The 19,530-nt window shown below is 53.8% G+C and overlaps 7 protein-coding genes across 7 annotated transcripts; 4 read left to right on the forward strand and 3 right to left on the reverse strand.

Moving 5' to 3' along the window:
- Window positions 1-88: 88 nt before the first annotated feature.
- On the forward strand, window positions 89-3,921 carry ATG9 (autophagy protein ATG9; the record flags this gene model as incomplete). Its single annotated transcript, XM_076679535.1, has 10 exons — window positions 89-684; window positions 750-1,373; window positions 1,445-1,580; window positions 1,648-2,033; window positions 2,097-2,196; window positions 2,257-2,715; window positions 2,781-2,966; window positions 3,036-3,068; window positions 3,143-3,271; window positions 3,343-3,921. 10 exons carry the CDS (start codon window positions 89-91, stop codon window positions 3,919-3,921), a joined length of 3,228 nt encoding a protein of 1,075 aa, XP_076533257.1.
- A 315-nt stretch (window positions 3,922-4,236) lies between these two features.
- LOS1 (Ran GTPase-binding protein LOS1) lies at window positions 4,237-8,625 on the forward strand (the record flags this gene model as incomplete). The annotated part of the gene is made up of 14 exons (XM_076679536.1): window positions 4,237-4,478; window positions 4,797-4,900; window positions 4,969-5,406; window positions 5,477-5,799; window positions 5,864-6,202; window positions 6,267-6,429; window positions 6,492-6,771; window positions 6,835-6,970; window positions 7,031-7,462; window positions 7,535-7,687; window positions 7,750-7,933; window positions 8,009-8,283; window positions 8,353-8,504; window positions 8,571-8,625. The coding sequence occupies 14 exons, from the start codon at window positions 4,237-4,239 to the stop codon at window positions 8,623-8,625; spliced, it is 3,276 nt and encodes a 1,091-aa protein (XP_076533258.1).
- Window positions 8,626-9,183: 558 nt separating this feature from the next.
- JCM15063_005403 (SH3 domain-containing protein) lies at window positions 9,184-10,596 on the forward strand (the record flags this gene model as incomplete). The annotated part of the gene is made up of 6 exons (XM_076679537.1): window positions 9,184-9,459; window positions 9,760-9,841; window positions 9,920-9,948; window positions 10,010-10,123; window positions 10,217-10,495; window positions 10,570-10,596. 6 exons carry the CDS (start codon window positions 9,184-9,186, stop codon window positions 10,594-10,596), a joined length of 807 nt encoding a protein of 268 aa, XP_076533259.1.
- A 138-nt stretch (window positions 10,597-10,734) lies between these two features.
- Window positions 10,735-11,879, reverse strand: JCM15063_005404 (uncharacterized protein; the record flags this gene model as incomplete). Its single annotated transcript, XM_076679538.1, has 6 exons — window positions 10,735-11,008; window positions 11,089-11,171; window positions 11,235-11,363; window positions 11,439-11,569; window positions 11,679-11,789; window positions 11,861-11,879. The coding sequence occupies 6 exons, from the start codon at window positions 11,877-11,879 to the stop codon at window positions 10,735-10,737; spliced, it is 747 nt and encodes a 248-aa protein (XP_076533260.1).
- Window positions 11,880-12,285: 406 nt separating this feature from the next.
- On the forward strand, window positions 12,286-16,581 carry KRE33 (ribosome biosynthesis protein KRE33; the record flags this gene model as incomplete). Its single annotated transcript, XM_076679539.1, has 13 exons — window positions 12,286-12,371; window positions 12,477-12,604; window positions 12,702-12,879; window positions 12,956-13,136; window positions 13,217-13,861; window positions 13,920-14,585; window positions 14,659-14,835; window positions 14,900-15,025; window positions 15,094-15,376; window positions 15,450-15,566; window positions 15,645-15,871; window positions 15,958-16,268; window positions 16,371-16,581. The coding sequence occupies 13 exons, from the start codon at window positions 12,286-12,288 to the stop codon at window positions 16,579-16,581; spliced, it is 3,336 nt and encodes a 1,111-aa protein (XP_076533261.1).
- Window positions 16,582-16,793: 212 nt separating this feature from the next.
- Window positions 16,794-18,364, reverse strand: JCM15063_005406 (glycoside hydrolase family protein; the record flags this gene model as incomplete). Its single annotated transcript, XM_076679540.1, has 7 exons — window positions 16,794-16,867; window positions 16,952-16,997; window positions 17,074-17,208; window positions 17,283-17,292; window positions 17,357-17,444; window positions 17,515-17,651; window positions 17,712-18,364. The coding sequence occupies 7 exons, from the start codon at window positions 18,362-18,364 to the stop codon at window positions 16,794-16,796; spliced, it is 1,143 nt and encodes a 380-aa protein (XP_076533262.1).
- A 542-nt stretch (window positions 18,365-18,906) lies between these two features.
- RPS13 (40S ribosomal protein uS15 RPS13) lies at window positions 18,907-19,503 on the reverse strand (the record flags this gene model as incomplete). The annotated part of the gene is made up of 3 exons (XM_076679541.1): window positions 18,907-19,088; window positions 19,154-19,171; window positions 19,248-19,503. The coding sequence occupies 3 exons, from the start codon at window positions 19,501-19,503 to the stop codon at window positions 18,907-18,909; spliced, it is 456 nt and encodes a 151-aa protein (XP_076533263.1).
- Between the last annotated feature and the right edge of the window lie 27 nt (window positions 19,504-19,530).

The following is a 19,530-nucleotide window of genomic DNA, read 5'->3' on the forward strand; positions in this document are numbered from 1 at the left end:
CTAAATAGGTCATATCAGTATTCTTGAAGCCCCACGTCCAGCATACCGCTTCCGTTCTCACAAGGTCGCTCTCCCACGCTCCGACTGCATGCCTCTCCCTCAAGCACTATCGTCCATATTCCTCCCTTCGAATTCGATCTACGCTTCCATTGACCAAGACGCGCGAACCGGTTCATCGCGACTCGGAGGAACGTCGGGGTTCGGCACGGAGCACACCTCGCCCGGCAGTCCCAACGAGACCGAGTTCGCGCCTGATTCGCAAACAGCGATCAATCCTTTCGTCTCTGCGACCCCTGTCGTCCGAGATTCGACGCGACTCCCCAGTGAGAATGCAGACTCGCTCGACTCTCGCTCACCTCCTCTTCTCGATGCGGTTCCTCCCACGACCCACGAACGACTCGATACCGATCAAGACGATAGCAACCCGTTTCATGAACAGCATGCCGAGAGATCGTCAGAAGGTCGGGGATCTACGACTCGAGCAGGTCGCTCAACGAGACCCCTTTCGCCCGAGCATCACAGCCTGATGGGTCTGCTAGGAGGCACAGCATATCATCCTCGGAGTATTGCCGCGGATCCGATGACAGATCAACCTTTGACAACCCGTACCGACTCCCAACAGAGGGGAAACGTGCACAGTCAGGACGAGGCGGGACACGGTTTCGGGATTCACAGGCAAGAGTCGTAAGCGAACAAAACCTCCGATTTGACTTGGGGAACTCTGAAGCTGATCCCAATTCCGGGCCCAGTCTGGTCGATTCAGCTTTACGAGACTCTCTGCCTCTCTCGCCATCAGTCTTTTCGCCAAATCTTGCGACTTTTGACAGTCGCGCGGATCAGAAACATGAGGTGAATGATCTCGAGGATGGATCGGAAGGAGAGGGAGACGAGGAAGAAGAGGAAGAAGAGGATGACGATGCAGCCCCTCCCGACTTCACGACCCGCATGCCACTACTCTCTTCAACTCTGCGGTCACCGCAACCAGCACCAACACGGCGAGTGAGGCCTTTGCGTCCGGCGGCATCGGCCTCAATCTCGCCCAGCTCAGGTACCAGGCGTAATCCTTCGAACGGAGGCATTTTGGGCCATTCCCCTTCGCCGCGAGGACGCAATCAGATGTACTCGATGTCGGCACGCGAGAGGGCTCTGTGGAGGTGGGTCAACGTCGAAGACCTCGACAAGTTCCTCGAGGAAGCGTACCGTTACTACCTTGGCAAAGGCGTATGGACGATCGGGCTCGAACGGGTTTTGAACCTGTTGACGGTCGGGTGGGTGATAGGCTTCTCGACCTTCCTGATCGGCTGCGTCGATTATCCAAAACTATGGCGTGCAGATCGGCTGTCAGATGCAGTCGTGCCCAAGTGTGTCAGTCGGTGAGTTCGACATGACTCCCTCTTCTCAACTTTCAAGTGTATGTCCTGATTTACGTGCATTGTGTTTACAGGCTTTCTGGGTTCACATCGCTACTCTTCATCCTGTTTGTCGGTTTTTATGCATGGAGGGTGGCCGAATTTGGCCTTGAAGTTCGGAGCCTGTGGCAGATGCACGAGTTCTACACAGAATTGCTCGAGATTCCCGAGGTGAGTTAAAATGGTCTCCTTTAGAAACTTTGGCGTGTATGAAGCTGAAAGCCTTGCAATCTCGCAGGACGACATCCAGACGATTCCGTGGCACGCAATTGTGACGCGCCTGGCTCATCTACGCGAATCGCATCCTTCCTCGCTTTCGTCTCGGCAACAGTCTCGGGACGAGCCCTTGGACGCCCACTCGGTCGCAAATCGGATCATGCGTTCTCAGAACTACCTGATTGCCCTTCTGAACGCTCCGTCTGTCCTCAACTTCTCCCTGCCCTTGCCCAACATCAAGCTCGTCAAACGCTTCATTGGTCAAGATGGAAGGTTCGGGCAAGGCTGGTTGACGAAAGCCCTCGAATGGAACCTGAATTGGACCGTGCTCGGCTTTGTCTTTGACGAGCGGGGGATCGTCAGAGAAGCTCTTCTGAGCGAGAGGAAGCGGGCAGAACTTGCTCAAGCGTGAGTGCTCAAAACAGTTCTCATGTCAAGAGCTATCTGACGTGGGCTGTGTTCTCTCGTTAGACTCAAGAATCGTTTCATCCTCGTCGGCTTGCTCAATGCCCTCTTTGCACCCTTCATCGTCGTCTACCTACTCATCTACTCCTTCTTCCGCTATTTCGAGGTATGCGACGATTATGCTGGCAAAATCACCTTGAGCTGAATCTTTGTCTCCCGTTGTCAGGAATACCACAAGAATCCCTCGACGATCTCGTCCCGCCAATTTACTCCACTCGCAATTTACAAATTCCGCTCTTTCAACGAGCTCGAGCACGAGTTCTCACTGCGACTCTCGACAGTACGACCTCTAGCAAATCTGTACCTCTCGTCGTATCCTCGCGCCAAGACTGCGCTTGTCTCGCGCTTTGTCGCGTTTCTTGCGGGATCGTTCGCTGCGGTACTCATCCTCTTCTCGATCATCGATCCCGACGCTTTCCTGCACTTCGAGGTCACGCCGGGCAGAACCGTCCTTTTCTGGATCGGTATTCTCGGAGGTGTCGTTGCCGTTGCACGCGGAATGACTCCAGCTCAGGATGGAGAGGCAGTCAGGGCAAGGCTCGACCCAGGCGAGATCATGGCAGAAATCGTCGAACTGTCGCGCTATTGTCCGGAAGAATGGCAAGGCAGACTCCATGCCTACGCTGTCAGTGTTGCATCATACGGATAGAAACTCATTGAAGCAAAGCTGAGCATGCTCGATTTCAACAGGTTCACCAATCTTTCGCTCCGTTGTTCCCGCCGAAACCTGTGCTGTTCGCCCAGGAACTCCTCTCGGTTCTCCTTACTCCCCTCGTTCTACTCTTCACCCTTCCCAATTGTGCGACCGATATCGTCGATTTCTTTCGCGAGTTCACAGTCGAGGTCGAAGGACTTGGCAGAGTGTGCAGTTTTGCTGTCAGTTCTTCCCCGTCTACCTCGCAAAATGATCATGTCGTTGAGCTTGGCCCTCACTCGTATTCGCAGTTGTTTGATTTCAAGAGCCATGGAGCCCGCAAGGTAAGATTCCGTAACGCCGTTGGCTCCAACGAAATTTTCACGAGAAGGCTGACCTAGCTTGAATATCCCCACAGGCTACAAGCACGAATACTGCTCCCCCGAAAGGCGCGACACACGTCCGTCAAACTTCTGCAAGGTCAGCCACGGCCAAGTTGCGCAATATGGAGAGCAAGATGGAAAAGAGTTTTTTGAACTTTGCAGCAGTGAGTATCTGGGCTCAATTCGTGATGGTGGCTACTCAGACAGCTGAATCCGCTCCTATGTACCTCGTCAGTCGAATCCAGAGTGGCAGCCTCGCGATGAAGCGCAGTCGTTATATCTCTCGCAGATGCTGTCGGAGCAACCTCTGACATCCGCAATCCATCTCCCGCATCAGCAACACGCAACTTCGTCAACACATCACCTCCACCTGCGGTCACCGCCACCGTCGCGCGCGCAGTCTCAGGCGAGATCGAATCGTCTCCCGCGATTCTCGATGCTCAACTCGATTGGCCCGATGGCAGATGATGGGTCATCTGCACTCGCGGTTCGGCATCGCCGGGCTGCCGAAAAGGCGGAGCTGTACGATCGAGCATTCCAACGTAGCGCGCTCCTCGCGTCGTCCAACCTGTCAGGATACAGGAGACGCAACGGCAACCGGGTAGGAGGTCGGGAAGGGATTTCGGAGCAAGACGAGGTCGGAGGGATCCTCGAGGAAGAATCCAAGCTCGATGGAGAATCGTTCGTCGCTCCAACAGAGGAATTGCCATACGGCAATCTCGCCGCGTCAGAACCCGACGCCAGCGCTGGCCGAAACCAGCCCGTGCCGACTAGCAATCTTGCAGCTCTCGTCGGCGAATTGTACAGACGCTGAATTACCTTGTTGCCGTATCAAACAATTTACGAGCTTGTGCATTTGAGCGAGAGCGATCGCGCAGGCTCGAACATGTTACGAAGAAAAGAAAAAAAGTTGAACGATGTCGTAACGAGGTGTGCGATGTTTGCATGCTCGCAAGGGGATCGCTGAGCTACGCAGGTGACAACAGCATATTAGAAGGAACTGTATATCTTGAAAATGGAGATGACGGTAATAGTCAGACGACAAAGAGATTCGAGATGAGCCAGACGTTGCCTGACTACGTCTCTAGTCAAACATCCCGAACGGCACGCTACGATCCTTCTCTGAGCGATGGAGCAACTTCCCGCTCAGATTACTCAGGCGATCTCGTTCGCGCTGAACCCGGATCCGTCGATTCCTCAAGAACAGCGACATCAGGCATACTCGTTCTTGCAGCAGGTCAAAGACGCCAGCGGTGAGACCTGGCAAGCATGTTGGCAACTCTTCCTCAATGGGCGAGATCAGGGCCAGGTAGGAGGCAATGGGTTGGGCAAAGAAGAGCGGATGTTTGCGGTGCAGGTCGTTGCCGAAGCGTGAGTCTCGCTGCTTCCCTTCGACATGCTTACTAGAGACGGCACATTCCTGCACACACCGGAAAGAGCGCGAGTGGAGAAACTGGTCCTACGGTGTATTGGCAGTGATCTCGACGCGAGAAGAGTTCAGCGAACGAGACTCAGTCCATCGTGGGAAACCGCTGCGCCAATTTCGCTGCCCAGCAACGTCAACCCATGTACTACATAAGGTCGAGGCAGTCAAAGGAACGGGCGGAAGGAGACGAGACTAGACGGAAATGATGCATTCAAAAGGCTTTGCTTCATTGTACTGATTCGCTCAAGCTCGATGTGACACAGATTGCCCTCCATGTCTCCAGAAGCACTCGCAATGCTGCAAGAATCCCTCTTCGACTATTTCCGGAGCGAATACGTTGCAGGACCTGCAGAAAATGGCGTAGCATGTAAGTTTTTTGCGAATCCTTCTTCAGCTCTACCGATGGCTCGCTGACGCTGGATTCTTACCTTTCAGTCCTCAAGAACGCGACCGCCAATCTCGCGGCACAAATCTTCGTCTACACCTACCCTGTGATCGCACCGACATTCCTTTCTGAACTTCTTTCCCTCTTGCGCACATATGCCCCTTCCGTTTCGACTCCGTCACCTCTCTCGCTCAATCCACAAACGACCGATCTCCTACTACGACTCTTGCACGAAATCTCGCTCGAGATTGGAGACGCGCAACTCCGGCTGAACAAGGCACCGGCTCGCCTCGCGAAGGACACAGAATTGCGAGACGCAATCCGGGAGCGGGACGCGGCAGCAGTTGCAGGAACGGTTTGGGAAGTCATTTCAGAAGCTCTCGAGGGAGTCGAGCGGGATCAGCAAGGAGATGGCTCGATCGGACTGTCTGGCAAGACTGCCCGCGATGTTGGCGAGATGGCGGTTCGCGTTGCAGGCGACTATGTTTGTCAGTCTATTCGTCCTCTCCTCATTGTACCAGTCCTTGGGCTAACACGGATTTTGGTTCACAATCACAGCCTGGATCGATATCAACCTGATGGTCACTCCGGAAACCATCTCGCTGCTACTTCGCGCGCTTAACCTTCAATCGCCTTCGTGCCTGTCAATTCGAACAGCGACAGCCGACACCCTCATCGAGACGGTCCTGAAAGGAATGCCAGCTCCGGACAAGTTGAAACTGTTCGAAGTTCTCGACGTCGCCACAGTACTGCACGCTCTCAAAGATGCTGGGCGAGAAGGCGGCCGAACAGAGGCGACTGAGGAGGAGGAGATGTTCCGTGAGAAGCTTGCGAAACTGTTGAACGGTGTGGGGACTGAACTCTGCAAGATGCTCGACGAGGTGAGTCAACCCTTTACATAGGCAGTCGTTCGCCGGGCTGACCTTTCTTCGGCCTCATTTGCAGTCTTCCACCCCCGATGATGCCAAAGCGCTCGCGACGGCTTCCTTGACCCCTCTACTACCGCTCCTGATTCTGTTCTTGTCTGACGCCCACACCGCCACCTCACTCAATTTGCATCCATTCGCATCGCAACTTCTCTCGCTCTACAAGAAGCAAAAACGTGTGGCAGGCGCAGGGCAGAACATGGCCGATCCGACAATGACAACCGAAAAGCGAGCCTTCCTGGAAGAGCTTCTCAAGAGTGCAGTGAGCAAAATGGCCTACGAGGCCGACACTGAGTGGGAGATGGCAATTGTGGGAGAAGAAGACGAGGATCAGCTATTGTTTGAAGAGCTGAGAAAGGTACGTCTCTCTCAGTTTTCCTAGCGCATCGTCTCGCCGCTTACTCTCGTTCACGCTCGAGCAGTCACTGCGAACAATCGGTGATGGCATCGCTTGGATCGACCCGGAATTGTATGCTTCAGCCGTTCGATCGATTGTTGGAGAAACCCTGGACGCGTTCGAGGCATCGTCTGCGAATGTTCCTTGGCAGCGGGTCGAATTGGCGCTCGCGCTCCTCTACGGGTTCGGTCAGTAAACTTGGTATCCTCTCCCACCGAATGCACACTGATGGCGGGCAGAGATTGTTCAGGTCAAGCGATTTCTGGTCAAGGCACCGCATCCTTCGTGATTGTGCCTCAAGAAGAACTTGCGCGGGCAAAACGGGAAACCGGATACACCGTTCAATTCAACCAGTTCCCGCTCTCACCCCTCGGCGAGCTCATGCTCAGGGCCTGCCGATCAAAAGTCATGACACACGATCATCCGGCAGTCAACTTGATGTTCTTCGAAATCGCGGTCAGGTATTCCGAATTCTTCAAGCTATGTCCAGAGTTCATTCCCGAGATTCTTCCAAACTTCCTCGACCAACAGTGAGTTGCTCAAGCCTGAACATGATACCAGGACATGCGACTGACTCCAAGAGGCACCCACAGCGGCCTGCATCAATCCGATGCCGCGGTCCAGGCACGGATGTGCTACCTGTTCAGTCGTTTCATTTACCAAGCCAGGACGATTCTTCAGAGTCAGGTGTCTGGAGACTTGATCAGAAACATCTTGTCAGGCATGCAGGTGAGCCCCGTGGATTTCCGTCTTGCACATGCCTCGAAGTACTGACCCGGTTCGAATCAGGATCTTCTCGCCATCACCGCCGAACTTCCCGACTCTGAACCTCCTTCGGAAGCCGTTCTCACCAAAGCTGCCGCTAGTTCTGGTCTTTTTGAATCTCAACTCTATGTGTTCGAGACGGTCGGTATCCTCATTTCGATCCTCAACCAAGTCCCGCGCGAGCAAGTGGTTTTGCTCGATGCTGTTCTCGACCCTCTTCTGTCCCAATTGGAGCAGTCGGTTCGGCCCTCGGCCAGCTCGCCGGAGGATCTCAACGCCGTACTCAAGGCGCATCACCTGATCATGGCGATTGGCAACGTGGCGAAAGGTTTCCCTGATCTGAGCGCCCGACAACCTACAGCGCAGGGCGATTGGGTTCAGGGCTTCAGGAAGGCGACCGAGGCTGTTTTGGCGAGTGCCAAGATCATGGCTGGCTTTGTTGCCATCCGAGATGCTGTCAGCCCGTCTCTTCCATATCGCATCGCAATTTTCCAGAAAGACTGACAGCAAGTGCGTTCCTCCTCACAGGCTCGATTCGCCTTCAACCGCATTGTCGCAACCACCGGACAAGCCGTCCTTGATCTGATCCCGACTCTCATTGACTGCTTGATCGGCCAGATCACCTTTCCGGAATTGGCAGAGCTGCTGTCTTTCCTCGGCTTGCTCGTGGCCAAGTACAAAGTAAGGAACTTCTCTTGTGCGCCTTTCACTAACTCTGTGACTCACATTCATACATGCTTCAGAGTCACTTCACCACGATCCTCGACACTCTCCTTCTGCCTGTCTTCAATCGTGTCTTCCACTTCCTTCAGCTACCGATTGCCGGCACGGATGACCAAGTGCAACAATCGACGCTGAAGCGAGCTTATTTCAACTTTATCATCGTCATCTGCGGCGCCAACTTGCAGGAAGTATTCTACTCTGAGAGTACGTCGTTCGCGATGCTGTTAATATTTGTTGATTGCTGTCATCTTACGCTCCAGTCTCTTTTGTGTGTCGCAGAGAACCAACCTCACCTTCAATCTGTGCTGCAGTCGATTGCGCACTACATCTCGACCAACTCTCTCGCCCAAGATCAGCGCTACGGTTTCGGAGTTCTCGTCAAACTTGTCCAGCTCTGGGTTGACCCGCTGCCGCTTCCAGTAAACCCAAAAGTTCCAATCGTGCCGAGTCCGGTACCTGGCTTCGAAAGGTTCATCTACGAGAACGTCGTCGGAATGTGCTTCGAGATCCCCCTCAGACCAGAGTTTGATTTCTCGGACGCACAATCCTTCCAGGTCTGTCATCGCTTTTCCCTTGTGTGCTCTGATGGATCACGACTGAGCCGAGGCTGCGTGAATGAACAGGTTGTGGCAGAAATCGCGGTGCTGCTCAAAGCGCTGCAACAGAAGCGACCCGCTGAATTCCAATCCTTCCTCGAAACTTCATTCTTCCCGAGTATCAATTGCCCACCTGAAAAGTCTCAGCCCTTGGTGACGGCGATAAGGGAAGCTCCCGAGTACGTTGCGCTTCCTCGCTCTTCGCTGCTGCTTAAAGGAAACTGACCGAGGCGTCTGTGCTACAGCGGCAAGCAGCTGAAAAAGTATCTCGGCGACTGGCTCAAAAACTCTCGGGGCTGATCGATCGGCTTTGACCGCTTCCTTGTTTTCCTACCCTCGCACTACCCACTCGTACAACGCTATCTGAAGCCGACCTTCTTGCTACATTGCACATTATCATTCCCCCTCTCGCATTCGACGCATCTTGACCCCCTGTGGACCACGAAAACGCCCCGACGCTTACCCAGACGGGGCCAGATAAACCACCTTACGAATACCACCCTCCTTCACTCTCTGCTGTTTTCTGGACGCGAATAGTAGCCCTGTCACAGCAATCTAAAATTGCATGCCGGATCCTGTGCGTCCATGTCGGTACTTGAGAATTTGTGATATCCGCGCAAGCGCTCCAAGATGGATTCCTTCGGTTCTGCGTTCCAGGAACCGAGGTCTACGACGCAATGGATGGCTAGTAAAGAAGAAAATCGTTGCGTGCGAAAACGCTGAGTAAAGGAAGCAATGTAAGCGGCAATAAGCGGAAAGAGTTGATTACTGAGTCTGCGCGCCATTGAATATTCTCGGTATCATCTTCCAGGTACCACGCGTCTGCGTCTGTCTCGATCCAGTCCACAAACCATCACCATGTCGTCCGGTCCATACCTGTCGCACTTGCTCGATCGCCTAACGGGCGACCTCGAGTTCCTCTCTGCGCAGCAGCTGCTTTCAACTGCGGACTTGCAGCTCATCCGGGCCAAACTCGATGCGATTCCTCGCGGTCAAGCAGCAGACCCATCCAGCAGTGTCGTGAATGGTATGCAGGCGCTCCAACTGCAGCAGCCACAGTCGCACAATGCGAACGGGGTTCCGAACTCGTCAGGGGGGCAGTGTAAAGCTATCTGGGCTTACCAGAAGAGTCAAGTAAGTTGCGATCGTCTTGACACACGTGCAGCAGCTCGGATCTTTGCGAGGAATTAGAAGCGTCGCGCGGCGCGCAACGGGCAGCCCAAATGGAGCGACGCATAGCATGCACCGCCCTCGCATGCGCATACAGCACTCAAGGTGCCTTTTCCAAGTGACGGGGAAGCTCAGTATCGTCAGTCTCGATTGGCTTCAGTCGGAATAGTATTCGACTTGTAGCACACCGGGCCCTGCGCTTGCTACAGCCTCACGTCCAGCAGAAGTGGTATTGACCTCTGCTCTGCTCTGCCTCGACCTCAGCCGGACGATCTCAGTTTCCAACCGGGCGACATCATCGAGATAGTCGAGGAAGTCAACGCAGATTGGTGGAAAGGCTCGCTCAGTAAGTTACCCACATCCTGACGGCGCAGCTCGTCTCGCTTGGACCTGGAACTGACCCATGTTGTTTGTTGATGATTAGATGGACAGACTGGATTGTTCCCTGCAAACGTGAGCTTTCTTTGCCTCATCGAACGTAGTCCAGGATTGACCTGACTGTTGGCGTAATCAGCATGTTGAGCGGATTCAGGAGGGCCATGCTGCTCGGGCGCCTCCGCCTCCTCCACCTTCAGCTCATCCGCAGAACGGTTCACCCTACTCTGTCGGATACCCTCACTCCCATTCGGTGAGTTCGTCATGGTTCACGCTGCCTGGCGCTTTCCCTAGCTTGACGCAGTTTTTTCGCCTTGGGATCTCGCTATACTTGATGTGGATGTAGGGATCCACGTTCACTCCGCCTCCACCGCCATCTCATTATGGTGCGCCTCCGCCGCACCAACCTCAGTACGCGTATCAACAACCGCAGTACTATGCGCAGAACCCGGGAGAGAAGCAACCGTACCAACCGTACACCCCGGTTCCAGGACCGGTCGTCTCGTCAGCCCCGCCTGTCACCGAGGAAGAGAAGAAGAAGAAATTTCCAGGAGGCAAATTTGGCAAACAGATGGGCACCGCCGTTGCAGGCGGTATGGGTTTCGGAATCGGCTCGGCAGTTACCGTACGTTTGACGATTCTAGATTTCGAGTTTTCTCGCGGCATTCCAAGCTGACCTGTCTTAACGGCTCTCGACAGTCGAACGCAATCAATGCCATCTTCTAAGGCTCATCATATCTCATGAAACTTTTTCTCTTTGGTTAGACAGGCAGTGGCTGGTCGGAGGGTTCATGTCATTTCTATTTCGCACATTGCTTTTTTGGGTTCTGTTTTTTCCTTGCAAGAGAAAAGAAATCTATTTTCTTACTTGTCCTTCTTGCCGAGCTTGTTTCCAACTTTGCTTCGCACATGGTGATCCGGGATCCAATCCTGATCCAAAAGCTTGTCCCCGTCTTTGACCGCTTCGGCTGAATCCCGAATCTCGTCGTCTTTCGCGACCACGTTCGGTCTCGGTGGTCGTTGAGATTTCCCTTGCTTGTTCTTCTTCGAAGGAACAACTGGGCCGAGGAGGTACGATTTGTAGACGAGGTATCCAATCGAACCGAAGAAGACGGACAGGATCAGGTAGAGCGAGATGCTGCCCAAGCGGGAATCAAGGTCAATGGCCTGAAAACCATTTTCAGGAATGGAAGAGAGAGAGAAGGATTGAGCCCTCACAGCTCGAGATCGAACCAAGAACCGGGGATTTCAATGACATCTACAGTACCTTCGTACGCGAGGTAGGTCCACTTTTTGCGCCCCTGTTAGGATCACAAAAGTCGTCAGTTTCAGTAGAAGAATTTGGGGATTACAGGGAAGCTTACCGCATCGAGTACGTCCACGTAGACGCGAAGACCGACTTCTCCGATCCTGTTCTCTGAATGGAATCGGTACGGGATGAGCGGGGATTTCGCACGCGGGGGTAGGTCGACCGCGAGCGGGAAATTGGTCGTCTGAAACCAGGACCGACAAGTATCAGTTTCTCCTCATGTCGCGAGTTTTACCAAAGTGTAGGCTTGAGGGCATACCTGTCGCAAAGGACGTTCTTTGCCTGAAGCTTCGTAGTATTGGCCATGAACCGAGACGATTTTGACGGGGTCGGAAGAGTGCGAAGTGACGCGGAGGTTCAACAAGTTGTTCGAGACACCGTTCGTGACCCCTACCCCAATGCAAGTGATCTCGAATCAGCCAAACAGGCAAACAAACGAGTAGACGTTTGTCGCATGTCGTCGCCGCTTTCGCGATGTCATGCAAAAGAGATTACTCACGTCCAAAGGGGTTCTTTTCTGGGAACTTGGCTACGACATCGAGATCTGGTTTGCCCAGGACTGGAGCTGCGAACGCGGTCGAGATCGCAAAGGTTGAAGCGAGCAGAACATCTGGCCATCCTCCCACCACGCGTCGATTAGCTGATGCGTACCCATGCCGACTCGGAAAGAAAGTCAAGTACTCAGTAGAGAGAATCGCATGGTGTGCAGCACTGCAAGCTGACTGGCAATCGAGGTGGAGGAGCGCAACACGCGCTGCACGTGTCGACTTGTCGTTATGTTTCCGCTCGCTCTCTCTCTCTCTCTCTTCGCATAGCCTAGCCCCGATATTTCGCATCGCATCAGACCCAGTGTATCTCGGACCCGTCTCTGAGAGGTCAGGCATGAATCCACGGCGCTGTCCTGAAAACCGCAGCAGTGCAGTTTTGAAGCGTGATCACGGCGAGGCTTGCATAGCAGGCTACGATGGGTGTAGACCGCGTCGTGCACACAGGGGACAGTCCAGCAATATCGGACGTGGGAGCGAAAGGGAGTAGACGTTCAAAGTGTAGAGAGAGGCGGTGAATCGAACCTCGTTCTCTCGCTCACTTCAACCACCTTCGCAAACATGTCGGGAGCTGCTGCAGCTGGAGCATACTCGAATGCGGGCAAGCGCAAGCCGCTCGACTCGCGCATCCCGTCCCTCATCTCCAAGTGAGTCGTCGCCTTGATCTCGAGACTTTTTTCTACATCGCTGCACGCCGGCTCTCGGCACCCGCCACTCGTGCACTATGCTGAATCTCTTGTTACACGCTGCAGCTCGCTACTGACCGGACACCGATCGTTCTTCCTGATGGTGGGAGACCGAGCGAAAAGTCACGCTCAAATCGTCAATTTGCACTTCCTGCTGAGCCAATCGATCGCTGGTCTCGCAAACCCTACCGATGGTGAGATTATACCCTCCCTCGAGGCGTACCTTGCCGCGCTGGCGACGCCTGGTTGAGCCATTGGCTGATGGTTCAAGGACGGTCGCTTGCGAAACAGCCCAGAAGAAGAACCCGCGGCCGAACGTGCTGTGGTGCTACAAGAAGGACTTGGGATTCACTTCGAACCGAAAGAAGCGAGAGAGCAAAGTCAAGAAGGAAGTCAAACGCGGAGATCGAGATGTCGGAGAAATGGATCCGTTCGAGCTGTTTGTCAGTGTCACCGATGTCCGATACACGTAAGTGACCTCGTCCATACTTTCCATACCTTCAAGGAGATCCTGTACTGAAAATCACGCGCTGCCCCAATCGCAGGTACTACAAGGACACCCACAAGATTCTCGGACAAACGTTCAACATGCTCATTTTGCAAGATTTCGAAGCCATCACGCCCAACTTGTTGGCGAGGACGATCGAAACGGTCGAAGGAGGTGGAATCGTCGTGTGCTTGTTGCAGGGAATGAAGAGTCTGCGCGATCTCTACGGAATGACGATGGCAAGTCTATCTATCGCCTGTTCTCGATCTCTGTCAACCCGGTGCACAACTCGTCTCTAACCTGACACTGCTCCTCACAGGACGTCCACTCGCGATACCGATCTTCTGTGGCCGCCGATATTGCCCCCGTCGCCCGCTTCAACGAGCGATTCCTCCTGTCTCTCGGCTCGAACCCGTCCTGCCTGGTGGTCGACGACGAGCTCAACGTCCTGCCGATCTCTGCCGGCAAGGACATCGTACCGATCGATCCTGACCTTGGAGTTGGAGTCGCCAAGTCGTCGGGCAAGGGCAAGCGGAGGGAGCTCGAGGGAGAAGCAGAGCTGAAAGCGCTCAAGGATTCGCTCAAGGACACGAAGGGTATTGGCGAAGTCGTCGCGGAGGCGCGCACGCTCGATCAAGCCAAGTCGATTTTGACCTTCACGGATGCGATCACTTCAAAGTCGCTTTCGCAAACGGTCTCGCTCACCGCCGGACGTGGACGTGGAAAGTCGGCAGCACTCGGTCTCTCGATCGCCCTGGCCGTCCTTCATTCGTACTCGAACATCTTTGTCACCTCGCCTTCGCCCGAGAACTTGAAGACCCTCTTCGAATTCATCTTCAAGGGTTTCGACAAGCTCGGCTGGGAGGAACACTTGGACTATGACATTGTGCAGAGTACAAACCCAGAGTGGAAAGGCGCCGTCGTTCGGGTCAATATCTTCCGCCAACATCGCCAAACTATTCAGGTGAGTCGTACATGCTCGCTGTTGCAAACTCAGACTGATCCGAAGAACCCGTGATCAGTACATTCAACCTCAAGACTACCACGTCCTCGGTCAAGCCGAGTTGGTTGTCATCGATGAAGCCGCTGCAATCCCTCTCCCCCTCGTCCGATCTCTCCTCGGCCCTTACCTCGTCTTCATGGCATCGACGATCAACGGTTACGAGGGTACTGGTCGGTCTCTCTCGCTCAAGCTCCTGCAGCAACTTCGAGAGATGTCGCGACCTTCTTCCGCGCTCGCCGTCAACAACACCAACGCTGGGGACGGTGAGGGCAACAAAGCATCGGGCGGATCTTCCTCGTCTCTCGCTGTCGTGCGATCGCTCAAGGAGATCAAGCTGTCGACCCCGATTCGATACGCGCCGGGCGATCAGATTGAGAAATGGCTCAATTCTCTCCTCTGCCTCGACGCGACCCTGGCGGTCCCGTCAAAGAAGACTCTGCAGGGTTGTCCCCACCCTTCCAACTGCGAACTGTTCTATGTCAACCGCGACACTCTCTTCAGCTACCACCCAGCTTCCGAGGTCTTCCTGCAGAGGATGATGAGTCTCTACGTTGCCAGTCACTACAAGAACTCGCCCAACGACCTTCAGTTGATGAGTGATGCACCTGGTCACCATCTCTTTGTCTTGTTGCCTCCCTTGAAAGAGGGCGACAATACCCTTCCGGACCCTCTCGTTGTTCTTCAGGTAAGCGGTCCAGGGTCTCGCTTGATTCCTCCCGTCCTACAAATGATCTGATCAAGCTCTCCTCGCAAAACAGGTTGCTCTCGAGGGAAACATTTCGAAGCAATCCGTACTTGACAATCTGTCGCGAGGGAAGATGGCCGGTGGCGACTTGATCCCTTGGACCATCTCGCAGCAGTACCAGGACGATGACTTTGCTTCGCTTTCGGGCGCGAGGATTGTCCGGGTCGCCGTTCACCCGGATTACGCAAAGGTAAAGCTGCTTCCTTCTCGTCGGAAAGTTTACCATTCGCTTACCAAGATTTGCGAAACTCTAGATGGGTTACGGTAGTCGAGCTATCTCGGCGCTCAACGAGTTTTACTCGGGAGAATTGCTCAACCTCGACGAGGTCGCCGCCGAGCTCGAAGTCGAGACTTTTGAGGATGTTGCAAAAACTGAAAAGGTGAGTCGAGTTCACCTTTTCCGGCCACAACTGATTCCAACGCTGACATGCATGGTGTACTCCGCAAGAATGCTTCGCTTTCTACCGACCGAATCGGAATTCGTGATGCATCCAAAATGCCTCCTCTCCTGCAACGGCTCTCTGAGCGTGCGCCTGAGAAGCTCGACTACTTGGGAGTCTCGTACGGAGTCACTCCTCAGCTCTTCAAGTTCTGGAAGCGGGGCGGCTTCGTACCCCTCTACATGCGCCAAACGACGAACGACTTGACCGGAGAACACTCGTGCGTCATGATTCGTGGACTCAACAAGAACATGGAGGAGACGAGGCGCTGGTTGGGTGATTTCGCAGTCGGTAAGGATACCCACGTTGCTCCTATCTCTGCGCCGAACCTAGTCGAGCTCATCGTCTTGAACCGATTCGTCAGATTTCCGAAAACGCTTCATCTCTCTGCTTTCCTTCAAGTTCCGCGAGTTTGGCTCGATTGCTGCTCTCACAATGCTCGAGGCAGCGAACGCAGGCGAGGGTGCTGGAAAGTCGCGAGGTGAGCATTCCAGACCAGACGAGATCGGGCGCCTCAACAGATGAGAGACTTATGGTTTTTGGTTTCCTGCTTTGTCAGAGCTCGTCTCGACCGACGTTCGAGACCTCTTCTCGCCTTTCGACCTCAAGCGTCTCGACTCGTATGCGAACAACATGCTCGACTACCACGTCATTCTCGACTTGCTGCCCACTCTCGCCGCACTCTACTTTGCCAAACGGTTCCCGGCGGACATCAAGCTCTCGGGAGTACAAAGTTCGATCTTGCTCGCGCTTGGTCTCCAACGCAAGTCGGTCGAAGATATCGAGGTACGCATATGCTCGTCTAGAAAGACTCGTGCACGATCTGTCCTCTCTTTCGATGAAGCTAACCTGTCCTTCTTGCTCCAAACCAGTCTGAACTGCAACTGCCAGTCGCACAGACGCTCGCTCTGTTCGTCAAGACGATCCGCAAGCTTACCAAATCGATCCAAGAGATCCTCAAGGCCGACGTCGGCAGGACTCTTCCGACCGAAGCTCAGGTTTCGGCTTCGCGTCTCCTGACCAACGCTGCGAACGACTTGAACGACGCGGGTGCAAGTGGTGTCGCCACGAAGGCCACGAGTCGGGATGCGATCGCGAAGGAACTCGAGCAAGAGGGTAACGAAGTTTTGAAGCAATTGAGGGAAGAGCAAAGGGAAGTGTTGGATAGCTTGGACCTCAAGCAGTGAGTGAGACTCCACCCTCCTTTTCCCCCTTTGCCTTGAATTGGGTTCTTTCCACTTCGGGACCTTGATGACTGAAACTGTTTGTACTGTGGCTTCGGCAGATATGCAGTCGGAGGATCGAAAGATGAATGGGCAGCGGCAGAGGCCCAGGTCGCGTCCAAAATGAACGGTGGCAAGGCCGGCGCTTCTTCAGTAGTCAGTGTCAAGAACCCAAATTCGACCAAAGGCAACAAACGCAAAGGACCGATCGCCGAGGACGAAGGAGCAAAGGGGAAGAAAGACAAGAAGGACAAGAAGCGTAGGAAGAACTGAGTTACGGGGGGAATTAGGAGCATTGGTTTTCTGATCTTGTTGTCAATGTAATCTCGCTTCATGTTTACATTTCCCTGTCTCTCCAGATCGGGCGAAACGACGATCAGAGAGACGCGCAGCGTTGCAAAAATGTGTGGTAAGAAGATTTGCCGAGATAGTATAAAGTGGAAGCAAGGTTGGAACCATCGACCAGGATGGTAAGAGACATGGTCTCAAGCAGACGCGTACGAAGCTCCGAGGGGTAAGAGACTCCCTTGGTCAGTCACAAAGGTGTTGACGAAATCGCCTACAATTTGCAACATTTCACCTGATTCAGCTCAAAATTCTCCTTCGAATCGTGGGGAAGAGGAGAAATGGGAACGAGACGAACCGAATGCTGCGTATCTCTCGATCCAAGGTTGGGCGTTCATCCAAGGCTGTTGACCGAAATCATTCTGTCAATAGTCTCTTCCTTTCAGGGAACGATAGAGCATGCAAAGTTTTGGAACTCACGACCATTTCGGCATGAAACGCTTCTTTCTGTTGGTCAGTTCCCGAATTGAACCCGTACTCGGTGAGCCAGATTGGGAGTCCAAATTGGTTGTGCGCGTCCGTGAGATAGTTTTTGAAGTAAGCAGTGTTGGTCGGCTTTGTCACGAGGGTCATACAATACGTCAACCTTATCAGGATACCTCGATGTGAACATGCGACGTCTAACTCACCGAGTCATACCTACAGAGCATGCGATACGATCAACTTGAGGGATCAGCGAGAGATCGGGTTGAAAGAGACTGACCAGTGTAGAGCGATTGCATCCACCGTGAGCTGCTGCGCTTTGACCCCAGCCATGAAGTTTGCCAAGTACGTGAGCCCCATAGGAGCGCCTGCAAAACATGTCCAAAGCTGATTGCAGCAGACGTCAAAAGCCCGACCAAGGTAAAGGAGTTATCTCACCTCCATTCGTGACGGCCGGTGAGACGAGTTTGAGCGGTTGGGACCCGTGTGCGAGCGGTTCCATGTGATCTTTCCAGCCTTGAATACAGGTCGTGATGTTGATGTCTGCTTGTCCTGGCAAGTCAGGTTCATTGAACCTGTCGCATACGCTCTGCGTCAGCTCGGTTCGGCAAAGGGTAATAAGGAAATTTCGGTACCCAAGAACATGGGTCAATTTTCCTGGTTGATTGCGCCAAGAGTCGACGTCCTTGATCCAAGGTCCAACGTGTTCTGGGTCCGGCTTCCACAACATGGGTACGAATTGGACACCATTGGGCATCTTTGGGGAATCGCTCGCAGGTTCAAACAGGTGCGAGTTCCAGTTGTACGCCCAGGTGACATTCGAGGTAGTTGAAGGAGCGAATGGCTTGAGGTCGACGAGATGTTCAAACCCGAGTCCTTTCCTTTGAGACGACCGGGACGAAGCGGAAAAAGTCGGTTTGGGAGTCGCGACAGCGGTAGAAGATTTGATCAAAACAGGCGACACAGTCGAGGACTTGCTTCCCAAACTTGTTGTCTTGGCGACGGTCGTCGATGAAGGACGAGTTCTCGTACGAAACAATTGTCGTTCGAGATGTTCAACCTCAGACTTGTACTTGTGTTCCCTCTTTTCAAACACCTTGCGTTTCTCGGTTCTGCCGAACTTTTTCGCACGTACGACCATTCGATGAGTTTTGGCGAGAAGCCATTCAGTATGTGACAGTTGTTGAGCCAAGTCTGATGAGGAAGAATCGGAACCCGAGGTCGCGTAGGATGGAAGAGGTAGAGACGCGAGGGTGAGCACGAACGTGACCAGTGATACGAGTTGCATCGTTGTTCACACTCTGTGACCGAGTAGTGTGTGTATGATTTGGGGGGAAACGAGGGTTCGTGCCGAATGAAAAAGTGGGGGAAAGGAAACGAAGGTGAATGCGACGAGGAAGCCAGTTCCTGTATGTCGACCGAGAGCTGCGCGTCGAACCTGGTGAAACGAACGCGGCAATTACGAGGGAAGAGAGAACCGCAGAGAGAGTGAGAGTGAGAGAGACAGAGAAACAAACAAGCGACGGACAGACGCATGCGCAGCACGAACGGGACGGACGCTCAGATTCGGGCTTCAGGAGCCCGCTCGTCTGTCCGAATGTGCGGCTCAGATCGACGCCTGTACACCATGTACAAGGTTACCTCGTGGACCAGCGTGGAGAAAGAGAGCTTCCAAAACAGTTCTCTCGGGGTTTCTGCGCGCGCAAGATGGTTCCTAGCGATAACGACGTCGACTCGTTGCAACAAGAGTATCTGAACCGAAAACCCCCGAAACTTCGAGACCAACAAGGTATTTCCCGAACCGCTTTGACCAAGGTCTTTTTTGTTTGTTTAGGCGATGAGGGTCGAGGCGGTGGCCGAGTCGTACTTGAACGAAGGAGGAAGTTGCGACTTGGTCTTGTAGTAACGCGCGAGACGGTGGATCCTCGACTCGATGAGAATCATGCGGAACTTGGAGTCCTTGTCGTGACGGTTGCGCTCGAGGTGCTTGCGGACCTGGATAGCCTTCTTGACTGTGAAATAGGTAGAGCCGAGGTCAGTATCGAGAGCGCTCGTTCAGAATGTGCGTTGCACTCACTCAAGCAGTAAAGGTCCTCTTGAGACGTGCAATAGATCAGGAGGTCAGCTACTGTCGCTAATGAATTCGCGGTATGAGATGGAGGCAAACGGACCAGGGATCTGGGGAGCGAGACCGTTGGTCTTGAGGATCCTGAGGATCTTGTTACCGGTGACCGACTTGACTTGGGCAACACCGTGCGAGTCACGGAGGACGACACCGATCTGCGAAGGGGTCAAACCCTTGCGAGCGAGCTTGAAGATGTGCTCCTTGACCTCCTCGGGGGAGACCTTGAGCCATCTGGGAGCAGATCGCTTGTAGGGGAGAGCCGAACCGGCAATACCCTTGTGGGGGTTGTGCATGCGTCCCATCTTGAATTGAAAGGTTGTCGGGGGATG

This window comes from Sporobolomyces koalae (assembly GCF_050403365.1).
Source record: "Sporobolomyces koalae JCM15063 DNA, S_koalae_JCM15063T_v1_ctg24, whole genome shotgun sequence".
Classification (NCBI taxonomy): domain Eukaryota; kingdom Fungi; phylum Basidiomycota; class Microbotryomycetes; order Sporidiobolales; family Sporidiobolaceae; genus Sporobolomyces; species Sporobolomyces koalae.